Source organism: Oryctolagus cuniculus, chromosome 7, assembly GCF_964237555.1.
Source record: "Oryctolagus cuniculus chromosome 7, mOryCun1.1, whole genome shotgun sequence".
Lineage (NCBI taxonomy): Eukaryota > Metazoa > Chordata > Mammalia > Lagomorpha > Leporidae > Oryctolagus > Oryctolagus cuniculus.
The window spans coordinates 13,846,768-13,862,289 of record NC_091438.1 but is presented as its reverse complement, the minus strand read 5'-3'; the positions used below and the strand labels follow the sequence as shown (position 1 = coordinate 13,862,289).

The 15,522-nt window shown below is 47.4% G+C and overlaps 1 protein-coding gene across 7 annotated transcripts in view; it reads right to left on the bottom strand.

Annotated features, from left to right (window-relative positions):
• The window catches only part of LOC127489429 (putative neuroblastoma breakpoint family member 5), a 28,506-nt gene that overhangs the window by 3,647 nt on the left and 9,337 nt on the right, over positions 1-15,522 (bottom strand). For 5 of the 7 annotated variants that reach the window (XM_070077236.1, XM_070077238.1, XM_070077237.1 and 2 more), the window contains 9 exons: positions 15,010-15,109; positions 12,931-13,145; positions 11,859-11,907; positions 10,811-11,025; positions 9,548-9,602; positions 9,127-9,293; positions 7,691-7,748; positions 3,452-6,575; positions 630-1,021 (listed from right to left, as the gene is read on the bottom strand). In XM_070077236.1, coding sequence (XP_069933337.1) covers positions 6,326-6,575; positions 7,691-7,748; positions 9,127-9,293; positions 9,548-9,602; positions 10,811-11,025; positions 11,859-11,907; positions 12,931-13,145; positions 15,010-15,109 — 1,109 coding nt within the window. In that variant the 3' untranslated portion in view covers positions 630-1,021; positions 3,452-6,325. The other 2 variants (XM_070077241.1, XM_070077242.1) reach the window with 2 other exon arrangements.

Here is a 15,522-nt window from a genome sequence, read left to right as displayed (position 1 = left end):
GAGTGTAACCACAGCACAACTCATGTCAATAGAACAGACACCAAGTTTCTCTGAAGATGATTCCACATCTAGTTACACCTAGGACCATTCTGCTGTGTGCCTAATAGCTCACTCACTCAACTCTGAAGGGAACATTAACTTTAAAACAGGCACTCTTCAGTCATCCTAGAGTTTCCCCATTTTTTTTTTTTCAGTTCCCCTAAGAAATTTTCTTTTGGAGAATATCCTGTTTGTATACTGGTCAGAGGGAAGGACAAACATGGGAAAATGAGACCTAAGAATCTGCATTGGAAATTGGCCTAGGAATAAGATCAGATAAAATGTGATTGTTCAATGTATATTTCTCAACCCAATAGAGGACTTGCAATCAAGTGAGTGGATGGTGAACAGCATGTTTTAGGGAGAGAAGTTGAACTTCAAACATTTTAACTTGATTATGAGGGGAGGTATCCTATTTTGTGGGTCAGGTTTCTACATGACAAGGATTTCTTACTGTATCTTCTATTTCAAATTATTGATCCAAACAGAGAGGTTACAGTTCTACCCTATCTGAACAAATAGAAATGAGCTATAATCTGTGCACAGTGTAAGAAGGAACAAGTACATCTAAGACACACACACAGGATTACCTCTGTCTAGGCGTGAAGGCCCAGGAATCTGAAGGTCAGTGCCCACATGTTGGTCTGTGGTTTTCCCTTCATCTCCTGGCCAGGAAATTGGCACGTGATTTTCCTCTCTGTGGGCTGTGGTTTTCCCTTCATCTCCAGACCAGGGAATCGGCACGCAATCTTCCTCTCTGTGGGCTGTGGTTTTCCCTTCATCTCCAGGCCAGGGAACCGGCAGGCCAGTTTGCATTTCCTGGGCTTCCATTTTCCTTTGATAACATTTTCTTTTGGGGTACTTTGGACATCGCTGGGGCTGATGCTATGACTCTCACACTTTCTGGTGATGGGATCTTTGTGAGGACCTCCCTCCAGCTGGGAACAGGTCTTCCTCTCGGGGGCAGCAACAAAACTCAGTTCTGAAATAGAACCACAGCCATCAGGATTGGTATTCATGCTCTCTCTCTAGCAGTCAGGCCTGCAGCAGAGGGACAACAAGTAAGGAAAGGGGCCCTGCACAGTCATGTCCTGCACAGGCACTAAATTGTTTTCATTCGGGTTGATTTTATACATACTCACTGATAATTTATCACTAGGCAAAAGTAATAATCATGGCTCAGATGATCAGAATATTCAACAAAGTTGGACTAATAAAACACACAGCTCTTAAGTTTTAAGGCACAGAAACCACACTGGATATCTGTTGAAGGTTTGGGGGATGGAGCAGGATCATCTAACCTGGAGGGCATTGTAATGAGAGACAAGGACAGGGGACCACTCACAGCTGGAATGAACAACACTAGCACAAGAACACATGCATTTCATACATGCACATGCTTTGCTGAACATACACCAAGCACATCGATTCATAGGATATATGCCTTCAGTGCCTGTCATATAGATAATAATATATATGATGTGGCCATCACTTTTCTGGTCAGTTGAAGGGGGAATCTAGTTACAGACACCTGAAGAATGGAGAGACAAGCTAAGGTGAAACACAAAAGTCAGGAAGAAATCCCAGGTGGGCTGTAAGGCATTGCTCTGGCCTAGCACACACATCTCCCTCCTGAGACAGTGTCTGTGCACTTGCCTTCCTCCCCATGACTGCCCAGCCCTGGCACTGGGTGTTTCTGAGACAAAGCAACACAAGAACTGGTCTGTGGCAAAGACAAGTTCAAGGCCTCACTGGGACCCTGAGTACAAAAAGCCTGAGGGGAGAGACAAGGAACTTTCAGGCCATGGGACACTCCTGAGCTGGAGGTCTATCTGAGAACCTCAATGAGGTGCTGACCCTGCTCAGGGATGAAGCACACCAACGTCTTCCAAGTGGCAGATGTTTGCAGGAACTTTAGAAGTTCTTGTTTGCAGATCGGAACTTTTCTTCTGATATTTGAAATTCTCTCAACACAGTTTATTACAGAAGAAAAGTTTTAAGTATGAGTATCCATACTAGCCACATCACTGGCATGTCTGCTGAAAACAAGTGGACTGAGCCTACAGACAAGGGCCAGGCCAAGGAGTGGTCTCTGATTGCAATGCACACAAGGTGGGGTGACCTGGAAGAGTGACCTTGTTGAGCCTCAGGATCCTCTCCCCAAGGTGGGGACAGAATCTCCACCAGGAGAGGTCCAGTGAGGGTTGCATGGATCAGGACGGCACAGGGTCTAGCACAGCACAGATGCCCATGAGAGTGGCCTTCATAGCTGGGTGTGAATCGCTGTGTCCTGGGATGACTCTGCGCATCTCTGTATGTCTGTACAGAGGAAAAGCGCATGGTCTCACCAAGAAAAGGTGTCTGCTGATCTATAGCACTGGGGGGACAACTGTCACTGCCAATTCTACTGCAGAACACTGAGAAACAGGGAAGGACATCAGGATTTCGTGATTTTCCTACAGAATGATTTGATGAGTGAAGGTGCCTCAAACCCTAAAGATTCCTCCTGAGAGAAAGTGTAAAACCTCATCAAAGCTCAGATTCAAGGAAATTGGACTTTTTCTCTGCCCCCCCCAAGTAGCCATACTCCAGGGCTCCTACTCAACAAGAGGCACTCTGCCTGTGATGATGTGAGGGACCTCTCAGCCTCAATCAGTTACTGAATTGATTTCTGTCTTGGTGCAAGGTTATGGAGGCTTTGCATGAGAAAAAAATGCCGAGTTTAGACACTGGATTAAAACTACAGGCCTCATATGAGCACAAATCAGTACTGTGAAGCAGAAGATGAAAACCTCACCATGGACACAAGTGTGGGACTGGACTGCTGTGGTTAGCACCAAGCTGCTTCAGAGAAAACAGAGTCTGCTGACCAAGGATACCTAGTGTCAGATAACTAAGGAAACATTGTACAGACTGCCAAAGCTTTAAGCCTGAGAAGTTTGGAGGATGCTGTTTACAATTGCAACTGCTGTTAAAATTAAGAACATCACAGTGACTTGTTAAAGAAGCCTCTCCAAGAGAGCTGGTGGTGGCTCAGTGGTTGCCATCATGCCTTCCCTTCCCCTCCTTCCCTGTCTTGACGTCAAAAGCTGCACCTTGAAAGTGGGCCTGGTGATAGCCAAGGGATTCCCCCATTGGATGACTATGAACAAACTCCACCCAAAAGCCATATCCAGACGGAGATAAGTCCCCAGGGCCTGAGTGCACAGTGGTCTGTCTCACCCAACACAGGTGCAGCAACCCAAGACTACAGAGGCCACCTGGGAGACGAGTGGAGTGTTCCTGTTCACAATGGAGCACTCACTGTCTACAAGAGCAGAGCAGACAGGCTGTTTCTCCAGTGAGGACCAGGTGCTCCTAGAATGGGACCAGTCAGAAGCTTCCAGAAGAAGTGTAGGAGTTAAACACGTACCGTGAGAGTCTTGTGAGACATCTTGATCTTCAATCTCTGGAATCTCCCTGATGAGACTGGAGGGAGGGAAAGGTGGGTGAGAAACAGAAAGGGAACAGAAAGCCCCTTTCCAAGCAGTTCCAAAGAGGAGGCTTCCAGTAGTGGCTGGGCTGAGCAAGGGGCCACCCACAACCTTGTCCCTATCTGGGGAAGACTGGCTTCTAATTTCCTAGTAGTCCATGCTACTGCCTCCCAGTTACCTGAAAGTGTATGTGACAACTTGCTCTTGTACCTCCACTTCATGATATTGATTTTCTGCAAACAAATTCAGAGAGATTGACCAGGTTAAGCAGGTTTTGGGTCAGATATGAGTATCCGATGGCCACTACTACCAAGGGGACAGATTGTTCTCGTGTGAGAACAGGAGACTGTGACAGAAATCCTCCAGGAGGACTGAGTTGACATCAGGAGATGGCCTTGGTGAGCCATCCTGGGCAAGGGGTCAAATCTCCCTGTTCACAGTTGGATCAGCATCTCAATAACCTCTGCCCAGAACCCTTAGAAACAGCCTGCAATGGTCCTCAGGGATTCTAAGCTCACAGCCCAAGAACTTTCTAGGAGGCAAACTGCAGTTGTCAGGCTGCTCTCATTAAAGGACCCAGGTTGCTGACTGTGGAGAGGAGGTAGAACACTGGGAGAGAGCTATGCATGGAGTCTGCATGCCCTGGAATTGAAACCTGTTTGATGCCACACAGAATCTTGGCTATTCTAAGAGTTTCTCATGAATAATCTCCCTCTTGTCTTTGGGAACAATACAAGCAATTCAAGAGCATGTATTTCAGGATGAACTCTTCCCTAGTCAATTCATCTTCCAATGGAAATGCCATTGAGAACATGAATGACAGAGATGCCTATATGGATTCTGTGGCCTGGACAAGCATGGATGTCAAAGGGCAGAGCTGAGGTTTGGGATTGAAGAAAAAGTAAGCAAGTGGCGACAGTGATCCTCCAAGGTTCCAACCAGGGGGGAGCAAACACCACCGGGGCACATGCTGCTGAGCTTGCTGTGAAATGGTCACAGCTCTGTTCCACAACAAATAAACAATATGAATTCTAACTCCTGCTTACAGCTCAGTTCAGGATTTTGAGTCTACAACCACAAGTCTGTAGGTCTGGCATGTAGCAATGACTTCACTCATCCTCAGTGGGGATAGGAGTACAAGGACAGAGCAGTCACCAGGGGCAGAGATGAAGGTTTACCTGCTCTCAAAAGAGATCATTCTGTACATAAACTGCCCACCAATCTGCTCTGGCTTTCTGAGCATAAGCAGCTCCTGTATGCTTGCAGTCAGACATCCCAGGCACAACTGGAGCCTAGAAATGTTCATCCAGGGAACTCTGTTCTGTGAAACAGCAACCACTTTCGACAGAAATGCAGATGGGCATGCCTCACTGGGACCCTGAGTGCAAAATGTCTGAGGGGAGAGACCAGGAACTTTCAGGCCATGGGACACTCCTGAGCTGGATCTCTATCTGAGAACCTCAATGAGGTGCTGACCCTGCTCAGGGATGAAGCACACCAACGTCTTCCAAGTGGCAGATGTTTGCAGGAACTTTAGAAGTTCTTGTTTGCAGATCGGAACTTTTCTTCTGATATTTGAAATTCTCTCAACACAGTTTATTACAGAAGAAAAGTTTTAAGTATGAGTATCCATACTAGCCACATCACTGGCATGTCTGCTGAAAACAAGTGGACTGAGCCTACAGACAAGGGCCAGGCCAAGGAGTGGTCTCTGATTGCAATGCACACAAGGTGGGGTGACCTGGGAGAGTGACCTTGTTGAGCCTCAGGATCCTCTCCCCAAGGTGGGGACAGAATCTCCACCAGGAGAGGTCCAGTGAGGGTTGCATGGATCAGGACGGCACAGGGTCTAGCACAGCACAGATGCCCATGAGAGTGGCCTTCATAGCTGGGTGTGAATCGCTGTGTCCTGGGATGACTCTGCACATCTCTGTACCTCTGTACAAGCAAAAGCACATGGTCTCATCAAGAAAAGGTGCCTGCTGATCTATAGCACTGGGGGGACAACTGTCATTGCCAATTCTACTGCAGAACACTGAGAAACAGGGAAGGGCATCTGGATTTTTTGATTTTCCTACATAATGACTTGATGCCTCAAACCCTAAAGATTCCTGCTGAGAGAAAGTGTAAAACCTCATCAAAGCTCAGATTCAAGGAAATTGGACTTTTTCTCTGCCCCCCCCCCCAAGTAGCCATACTCCAGGGCTCCTACTCAACAAGAGGCACTCTGCCTGTGATGACGTGAGGGACCCCTCAGCCTCACTCAGATAATAAATAGATTCCTGTCCTGGTGCAAGGTTATGGAAGCTTTGCATGAGAAAAAAATGCCGAGTTTAGACACTGGATTAAAACTACAGGCCTCATATGAGCACAAATCAGTACTGTGAAGCAGAAGATGAAAACCTCACTATGGACACAAGTGTGGTTAGCACCAAGCTGCTTCAGAGAAAACAGAGTCTGCTGACCAAGGATACCTAGTATCAGATAACTAAGGAAACATTGTACAGACTGCCAAAGCTTTAAGCCTGAGAAGTTTGGAGGATGCTGTTTACAATTGCAACTGCTGTTAAAATTAAGAACATCACAGTGACTTGTTAAAGAAGCCTCTCCAAGAGAGCTGGTGGTGGCTCAGTGTTTGCCATCCTGAGTTCCCATCCCCTCCTTCCCTGTCTTGACGTCAAAAGCTGCACCTTGAAAGTGGGCCTGGTGATAGCCAAGGGATTCCCCCGTTGGATGACTATGAACAAACTCCACCCAAAAGCCACATCCAGACTGAGATAAGTCCCCAGGGCCTGAGTGCACAGTGGTCTGTCTCACCCAACACAGATACAGCAACCCAATACTACAGAGGCCACCTGGGAAACCAGTGGAGTGTTCCCGTTCACAATGGAGCACTCACTGTCTACAAGAGCAGAGCAGACAGGCTGATTCTCCAGTGAGGACCAGGTGCTCCTAGAATGGGACCAGTCAGAAGCCTCCGGAAGAAGTGCAGGAGTCAAACACGTACCATGAGAGTCTTGTGAGACATCTTGATCTTCAATCTCTGGAATCTCCCTGATGAGACTGGAGGGAGGGAAAGGTGGGTGAGAAACAGAAAGGGAACAGAAAGCCCCTTTCCAAGCAGTTCCAAAGAGGAGGCTTCCAGTAGTGGCTGGGCCGAGCAAGGGGCCACCCACAACTTTGTCCCTATATGGGGAAGACTGGCTACTAATGGTGCAGACAGGATGCGATGTCTTCCATTTGAGGAGGCTCCTTGCTGACCACCTGGGGTAGACAAACTGAACGTTAACACAGGCAGCTTTCATGTGAGGAAAAATCAAGTGCTCATATGAAGCACGTGGCAAATGGAATGCCAGGTAAAACAGAAACCCCACTGCCTTCACTGAGAATAGTTTGTATGTGTAGATATATAATATTTACCCATGAATCAACTACAGCCAAATATTAAACGTTATTAAATCTATGTGTGCTTGTAGACTTCTTTTTGCTTATTTGTACTGCTTGAAGTCAACGAAAAGTAAACAGTCAAACAGTACTGTCATCTTCTTGGAGAAAGAGTATTAGGTTTGAGGTGATAGGTGAGTAGCAGAAATATTGAAAGTGCATGGAGACAGAAGCAGAGAGAAATAGAGGATTTCCTCTGTGATGAGGTCATTAGGATCTCAGCCTGGAGAAATGACTCTCAGTTGGTCCACTAGTACCCATGAGTATTTGGAAAATGAAAACTGGCTTCAACAGATTTATGTAAATTACATGCAGAGTCAATGAATTCACATTTTAGGATACTGGAGAGTATCACAGCTTCAGCTGTCAGTCTTATTCTCAGTGCTGAGGCACTAGTTTCTGTCAGGTGGTTTCACGTGATTAATGGGGTGCAGAGAAGCTCATGAGAAGAGGAGACCTGTGAGCAGCACCCTGCCCTTCACTGTACACAAGAGAGGCAATGATGGCAAGGAATCCCTGGAGAGGCTCCTTCATGGAGTCAGCCTGCTGCAGGTCACTACGTGGAAAAGGTAGGGAGAAGTAGTACCCTAACGATGGCACACAGCAGTGCTCACGGGGTACCACAGGGTTGGCTCAATGGATGGGAGATGCCCAGTGGCACTGCTCTTCTTCCCTGGACCAGGAGTCTGCCCGTGTCAGCACTAAGCTCACTGCCCAGGGTTCCTAAGACTCACCTGGAGTGTGATAGGGCTTGTGTCTCAACTTCCACTTCATCATTGTCATTTTCCTTTTCTGCAAATGAATTCAAATAGGCACAGTCATCTAGGATGATTCCCTCAAAGCCTGTACAATGCGCTGTCCAGCGCTAGCACAGCACACCAGTATCCTCAGTGTCACTGCCGACTCCTCAGATAGGAATTGTCTAGAGGGTGGAGGTCATTTCTGAGGGAACTAGCTTGTTCATTTTTCTTTGACACATGAGGTAAACCTCCCTATTCCTCCAGTCATCACACCAATAATCGCTGACCTGATTCCCTACACAAATGAAACAAATTTTCCCAAGTGTGGGTGCTGTGGCATAGCAGGTAAAGCTGCTGCCTTTAACCCCAGGATCCCATGTGAATGCCGGTTCAAGTCCTGGCTCTTCTACTTCTGATCCAGATCCCTCTAATGCACCTGGGAATGCAGTAGAAGATGGCCCAGTACTTGGGCCCTGCACCCACATAGGAGACCTGGAGGAAACTCCTAGTTCCTCCCTGGGCCTGGTCCAGTCGATGCCATTGTGGCCATGTGGGGAGCAGACCAGAGTATGCAAGAGTTGCCTCTCTTCTCTCCCTGTTTCTCTCTCTAATTCTGCCTTTCATAAGGTAAAATCAAATCTAAAATAATATTCTCTGGAGACACTTGGTTCCTAGTGTGATTCCTTTCCATGAGAGGGAGTGCAGTGCCCATGGTTCTCAAACAAGCTATCTTGGTAGTTTGTGGTTTACCATATTTTGTGCATTGAGGATAAGATAAAAGGTGGAACAGGTGAATTTTCAGTTCTGGGTATCAGAGTGCATGTGTGCAGCACAAGAGAAAACTTGGCTACTCATGGAATCTCTAAGCACAGGTCTCAGACTTGCAGCCTGGGGACACACTACTAAAGGAATGGCAGAACATTCTGTACGTGTGGTAGGTAAAATGATGCCAACGTTGAAGGGACAGACAACGTGGTTGGGTTCAATGAAACAGGGGGAGTATCTTGACTGCAATGGAGATGAGCATGGTGCTGGCTCTGACAGGAAACAATGTCACATGACAGGGATGGGGAATGACTCGTGTGATCAACACTGCAGGGGGCAGAGGGGTCTGCTTCATTAGGCACAGACGGCAGAGACAAGCATGAGATGTGCTGCTTAGGTTTTGTGCATCTGTGACATTCTTCTGGCAATGACTGAGCACTGGAATCTGAGTGACAAAGCCACACAAGGAATGGGAGGACAGCAAGGCTGGATGGGCCAACCACACCTGTGCAACAGACTGGTTGAAAAAGAACAGATGCTGAGAATGTCTCAGACCATCCCATGTCCGGGAGCCCTCTCAGTCAGGTGGGAGTGAGGAGTGCAAGGATAGTGCGGGCTCCTTGGCAAGCAGAGGGGGTTGTATCACCTCACAGTGGGGGACTCACCATCTGCATCTGGAGCAGAGAGCATGTCCTGCTGCTGCAGGGGGCACCAGCTGCTCCACGTGGAATGGTCAAGCTCAGAAACAATCGGAAAAATCGAGGGAGTGAGGTAGCACTCGTCCAGCGAGTCCTCTGGGTCTTCCTGCTCTTGCTCCTCTGGGAGCTCCCTGCTGAGATGGGAGGGCAGAGACACTGAAGACACACATCACAGGTACAGAAGTGACTTTGTCATCAGACTACAGGTAAAAATATGTGAGGGATTTTCAAAGGGGGAATATAGAGGGAAACAATACAAAAGGGAACGTTAGGAACAGAGCCATTTCATCATTGGCTGAATGTTCCAAATGGCTCTAGTCACCAGTTCCTCCAGCATTTCGATTCCCTAGTAGTCCATGCTACACTGTCTGCTCTGCCTCCGAGTTACCTGGAAGTGTATGTGACAACTTGCTCTTGTACCTCCACTTCATGATATTGATTTTCTGCAAACAAATTCAGAGAGATTGACCAGGTTAAGCAGGTTTTGGGTCAGATATTGGTATCCAATGGCCACTACTACCAAGAGGACAGATTGTTCTCATGTGAGAACAGGGAACTGTGACAGAAATCCTCCAGGAGGACTAAGTTGACATCAGGAGATGGCCTTGGTGAGCCATCCTGGGCAAGGGGTCAAATCTCCCTGTTCACAGTTGGATCAGCATCTCAATAACCTCTGCCCAGAACCCTTAGAAACAGCCTGCAATGGTCCTCAGGGATTCTAAGCTCACAGCCCAAGAACTTTCTAGGAGGCAAACTGCAGTTGTCAGGCTGCTCTCATTAAAGGACCCAGGTTGCTGACTGTGGAGAGGAGGTAGAACACTGGGAGAGAGCTATGCATGGAGTCTGCATGCCCTGGAATTGAAACCTGTTTGATGCCACACAGAATCTTGGCTATTCTAAGAGTTGCTCATGAGTAATCTCCCTCTTGTCTATGGGAACAATACAAGCAATTCAAGAGCTCTCTCCCCAGGCCCTTTAGGATTTATTTATCTAAAATCTAGGAGTGTTGCTATAGTACTGACTCATCCTATCAGACTGATCATGGTGAATAAGGGTAGAGGAGTTTCTATAGAATGCTGAATGAACTCCATAACACCTCACATAAATAATTCTATGCAGTTATAGAGAAACATTGAACACTGATTTTGAAGGGATGTTCCTGGATTCAGCTATTTTTTGGAACTGTACAGTGAGTACAGTATAAAAGACTTTGTGTCCTGGTTTTGAGATGATTGCATAGCTAAGATAAGCTGTCTTAAAGGAGATAGAGACTAGGGATGGAAGTAGGGAAACTAGGATCACAACTTGGCCCACACATGGGAAGTGTTACCAAAAGCCTGCATGGGGCTAGAACTCCAGGGATGCAGTAGTAGAACAGAATGATATCACTGCAGATGACAGCAGGCATTATTTCTAAGTTAGAGTGTCTGAAAGGCACTTCCTATACAGGGCCTCTGTATGTTCCCATAGGCTGGGGTGCAGTGAGACAAACAGCATCTGAGGGGAGGGAAGCTCCTTGACTCTCCTGATGTCTATGTTCAGTGCCACAACCTGGACCCTGATTGAAACCAACTTGTGTCTGCAGGGCCTGTGCTCAAAAGTGACCCTAATCAACCCAAGAGTTATTGTGTACAAAGAATGGAGAGGGTACCTGGGAGAATGGTGACAGGTTCTTCTTTCTTGTGTGAACAAGCGTATTCCCCATCTACACCTAGCACACCGTGGGTGTCCTTAGCATCAGGAGACATTTGCACAGTGCCCTCAGGCAGGCAGGAGTCACTCGGCAGGTGGTCAACAGCACCAGTGATAGATGTTTCCTGCTGTGAACTTTGTGGGGTTTCCATTTCATCCACTTCCAAGAGCTCCCTGAGAAGCCAGGTGGGATAAGGATGACAGAGATGAAACCAAGAAGGAAGAGACACCAGGGGGTTGGCTGGTTTGGATGGGGTGCATAAGGGATCAGTCATAGACAGCATAGAGGTGGTTCCCTCCACTCTGGACACCGTGTGACTGCCTAGGGGGAGAGGGCCTGGGAAGAGATCAGCCTCTGCTCATCACACTCAATACACAGCAGCTAATGAGGAAGCAGCCTCCACTGTCGCTGCATGGCACAGTCACAGCACAAGCACACATTGACAGCCATACGGGCTGACACCCTGTGCTCAGGTTGGGTTGTTGCAGTGTCCTGCAGCCATGTGATCAAGGTCCTAGGGGCTTGGCAGATTCTAGAGGTGTGCTACCTTCTGGGCCTTCTCTTAACCAAGTCACAGAACAACAAACATGGTTTTGTAGAGGTGCTTTTCTGCAGTTGAACCTGGCTGGATTCTTCCTAACTGCTCCCTTTGCACATTGCCTCTTTGCTAGTTTTCTCTGATGAGAACTTCAGCTAACTCTGTAGAAAGGAGATGAGCATCTTCCTCCCTTTTCCAGAAAGCAGAGAACAGAGGTTCCCTTTGTGTGCAGGCAACACCTAAGGCTGTGAGTTCATGATGGATCCTATCAGCAACTAGGACCAGGACAACAGACAACTACTTGAACAGGGGGATTTCCTAGTTGGCAAGGAAGGACTCAACACAATCTGCAGTTGTGTTTCTGCGTGCATCTCAACTCCATGACTGTCTCGGCCCCTTTTCTGTTCTTTAGGAGACCCTGCGCATCCTTTACCCATTTGTTGCCAGCTCCTAATCATTCACTATTACCTGTCAGCAACAGGTCCTTGTGCTGGTGTTTCCTCCTCTTCAATATTTTCTGTAAACAAATTCAGAAATGTCCAATCAGATATTATAACCCCCTACCCCACTACAATCAAGGTGGCCTCTGTGTGCATATGAATATCTACATATGGGCCAATAGTGGACAAAAACTTCAAATATTCTGTGTTTAAAGGAACACCTTGCCATTCTCTTGTGGTCCATCAGGCTTTGTGTCTCTGCACTTGGAGATCAGAATCATGGCAGATTCTGCCTGAAACTAGGCCAACATCCTTTGCTCCCATATCACTGGAAGCTTCTCAAGCTTCCCTGGGACTTCTGCCTGTTATCCCTCATCCTGCCACTAGTGGGAGTCCAAGGCATGGGTTCTATGTTCCCATGGGTCTCACAGAGAACCTCCAGCTGTCATGAAGAAGCAAAGAACCCGACTTCCATCCCTCCCTCACAGGCCCTCCACGTTTTCTCTGCTGTATCATTAGAGGAAATTCTCTCTGTGTTATGAGTTCCCTTCTCAACAGCTTTCCTCACTGAAGTTCTACTAACGCTAGTGCCTGGTCTGGCACTCCCAGGGAGAGGAGGGCCTTTGTCCTATTGGGAAACATACAAAAAACAGCTCCCACCTTTGATGGTTACATCTGCTCTGCCCGAGTTTTTGGTCCATTTAGTGAATGAGGATAGAGAAATCCTGGATGGAGAAAGCAATCAGCTGTCTACCATTTGAAAACCACACTGAGCACAGAGCTGGAGGCTTCCATTCAACTTAGCTCAGTGACTTTGTTCAGCCTAACAGTGGCCTCACTCCACAAGGTCTTTCTGGTCTTAATATGAGGATGGACCCTGCCTCTTCCCCCAAAGGCCCACCACAATCAGGAAGGGAGGAGAGCTTTGGGATACTGCAAACTTGAAAGACTTCTCTGCCCCTGTTTTTCCCAAGCAGAGCTGACCTTGTCATGGCACACATGTTCAGTATCAAGAAGAGCTGAGGCAAATGCCCATGGCAGAGAGATGAATGCATCTGAACCCCTGAGGCTTCTCAAATGACAGCCTGTGCCCAGCTTACCTGCTCCAAGCAGGTCCTCAAGGCACGCTGACAGCCGGACAGCCTCAGTGAGCAGTCGTCGGAAGCCCTGCCCCGTACAGGTCTCAGGGTCATGCACAGTGAGCACGTCCTTCAGGTACTGCTGCAGGATGTGGGCTAGATTTCTCCCCCTTTGGACCTTTGGACGTAACTGGGAAAGTTCTTGGTCCTGATCTTCAAGGATGCCACGGCAATGTCTAAGGTGCAAGAGTGGAGAAAGTTCTAGATGGGAAGGGATGAGTGTTAGGCTCTCTGTGTTTCAACAGATTTTCATAACAATGCCTTATAGTGCCCTCCACCAGCATCACCACTCAGGTTTGGAGAAATATCTGTGCCAAGAAAAGCAAAGGACAACACAAGGCCTTTGCTCCCACTTTTAGAGAAAGATCTTGTCACAATTCCTGAGATTCCATTTGGGTTATTTTCTATCAACAGTGCAAGGATTCTTCCTTCCTCACCTGCCTTCATAAAGGTGCTAATTCAGTTCCTCCTTCCAGCCACAGGCATTTCCATGTAGGAAGACACACAGTGTACAGTGCAGTGACTGGGAATCATGGTGCATGCAGGGGTTACATGGCAAGAAACAAGAATGAAGGTCTGGCAGGGCCAAGCTAAGCATCAGTCTTCTATATCAGGAGGTGATGGTGACTAAGGGTAAATGAGGATTGATTGCAAGGTGACCAAACAGAGGAGCCCAGCATCCCCCCTCCTCCCCTGAGAAGACCCAATGCAGCTCCATCTCGAGGTGAGTGCCCACAGAAAAGCACCTCCACACTAAGGGAACCATGAGAACATGGGAAGAAGAGAGAACAGGCATAGCGCCACCTACAGAGGACCAAAGCTAACTGGTGACTGGATTCCCAGAAACACAGCCATGGGGATTTCCTGTTGCAGAAGAGAGAGTAAACAGGAGGGCCCCATGGGAGCCCATCCATCTGGACACCTTACTTACAGACTCCACACTTGCAGCTCTGAAATCAGATTCCTCTGCTCCCTCCTTGTTTTATAACGTCTGAGACACAGGGCTTTGCTGTAAATCTCTGCCCTTGTTTGGCACAGGCTGGCTCAGTTTTTGATTTGGGCTGCCCACTAGTGAAACACATCCCCACCTGCCTGCCCTACACAGAGAGCCTTACCTGAGCAGCTCAGCAGACCTGGGCTGCTTTGGCAGGGGCCTCCACGTGTAGCTTCTTGGTCAACACGGACTCCATGATGTCTTTTTTTATTATTATTATCTATTCATACCATTTTATTAGGGAAATAAACAGTAATTGAGGAGGGAAAAATGTATTTTCATTTTAATTTCTCCTGAAGGGAGAATTTTTTCAAAGTACCTATTCACTTTTACTTTCATTGTAAAATTAATTTTTACCATTTATTTTTAAAAATTTATTCATTCATTTATTTTAAGGAATATACATTTCATAAGACAACTTTAGGAATATAGTTATTCTTCTCCCCATACCCAGCGTACCACCCACACTCCCAGCCCAGCTCCTCTTCCCTCTCTACTTCTCAGTCTCATTCTCCATTGAGATGCATTTTCAATGAACTTTGTACACAGAAGACCAACTCTATATTAAGTAATGATTTCAACAATTCCCACACACACCCACACAAGAATAAAAACTGTTTGAGAAATGTTTCACTGTAACTCTCTCTTAATAAAACTCATTGAGGACAGAGGTCCTGCATGGGGAGTCAGTGCACAGTGACTCCTGCTGTTAATTGAACAATTAGCACTCCTCTGTATGTTGTCAGGGACCACACAAGGCTCATGACATGAGCTGACTAGGCTATGGAAGCATTTTGAAAACTCTGTCTGTATTTAGACAAGGCCATCAGCAAAGTGGAAGTTCTCTCCTCCCTTAGAGAAAAGTGCATCCTCCTTTGATGGCCACTTCTTTGTCTGGGGTCCCACAGTGATCCTACATGGAGAACATTTTTTGCCACAGTGCCTTGGCTTTCCATGCCTGAGATGCCTCAGTTCTCCCTTCTGAGCTGCCCCACTGGAGACACCCACACACCTCCCACCTGCCTGCCCCACACAGACACCCTTACCTGAGCAGCTCTGGGACCGTGGGCTTCTCTGCCAGCGGCTCCTCCAAGTGGAGCTTCTTGGTCAGTATGGACTCAATGATGTTTTTAAACTTCTCACAATCTGGGGAAAGACAGACACGCAGAACTCAGGGAGGTGCTTTTGTAGTCAGTGCCTGCTGAAGACCAAAAGAACTCCAGGGCCAGGCTCCAGATTGGGGGTTTCACATCTGTATTTCATCACCTCACTACATAGCATCTGAAATTTCCTATTTTTAAAAGATTTATTTATTTATTTGAAAGGCAGAGTTACAGAGAGACATAGGCAGAGAGAGAGAGAGAGCGAGAGAGAGACTCCATGAGCTGGTTCACTCCCCAAATGGCTGCAAGGTTGGAGCTGTGCCAATCTGAAGCCAGGAGCCAAGAGCTGTTTCTAGGTTTCCCATGGGGATGCAGGGGCCTAAGTACATGGGTTTTCTTCTACTGTTTTTGAGGCCATAGCAGAGAGCTGGATTGGTAGTGGACCAGCCAGAATTG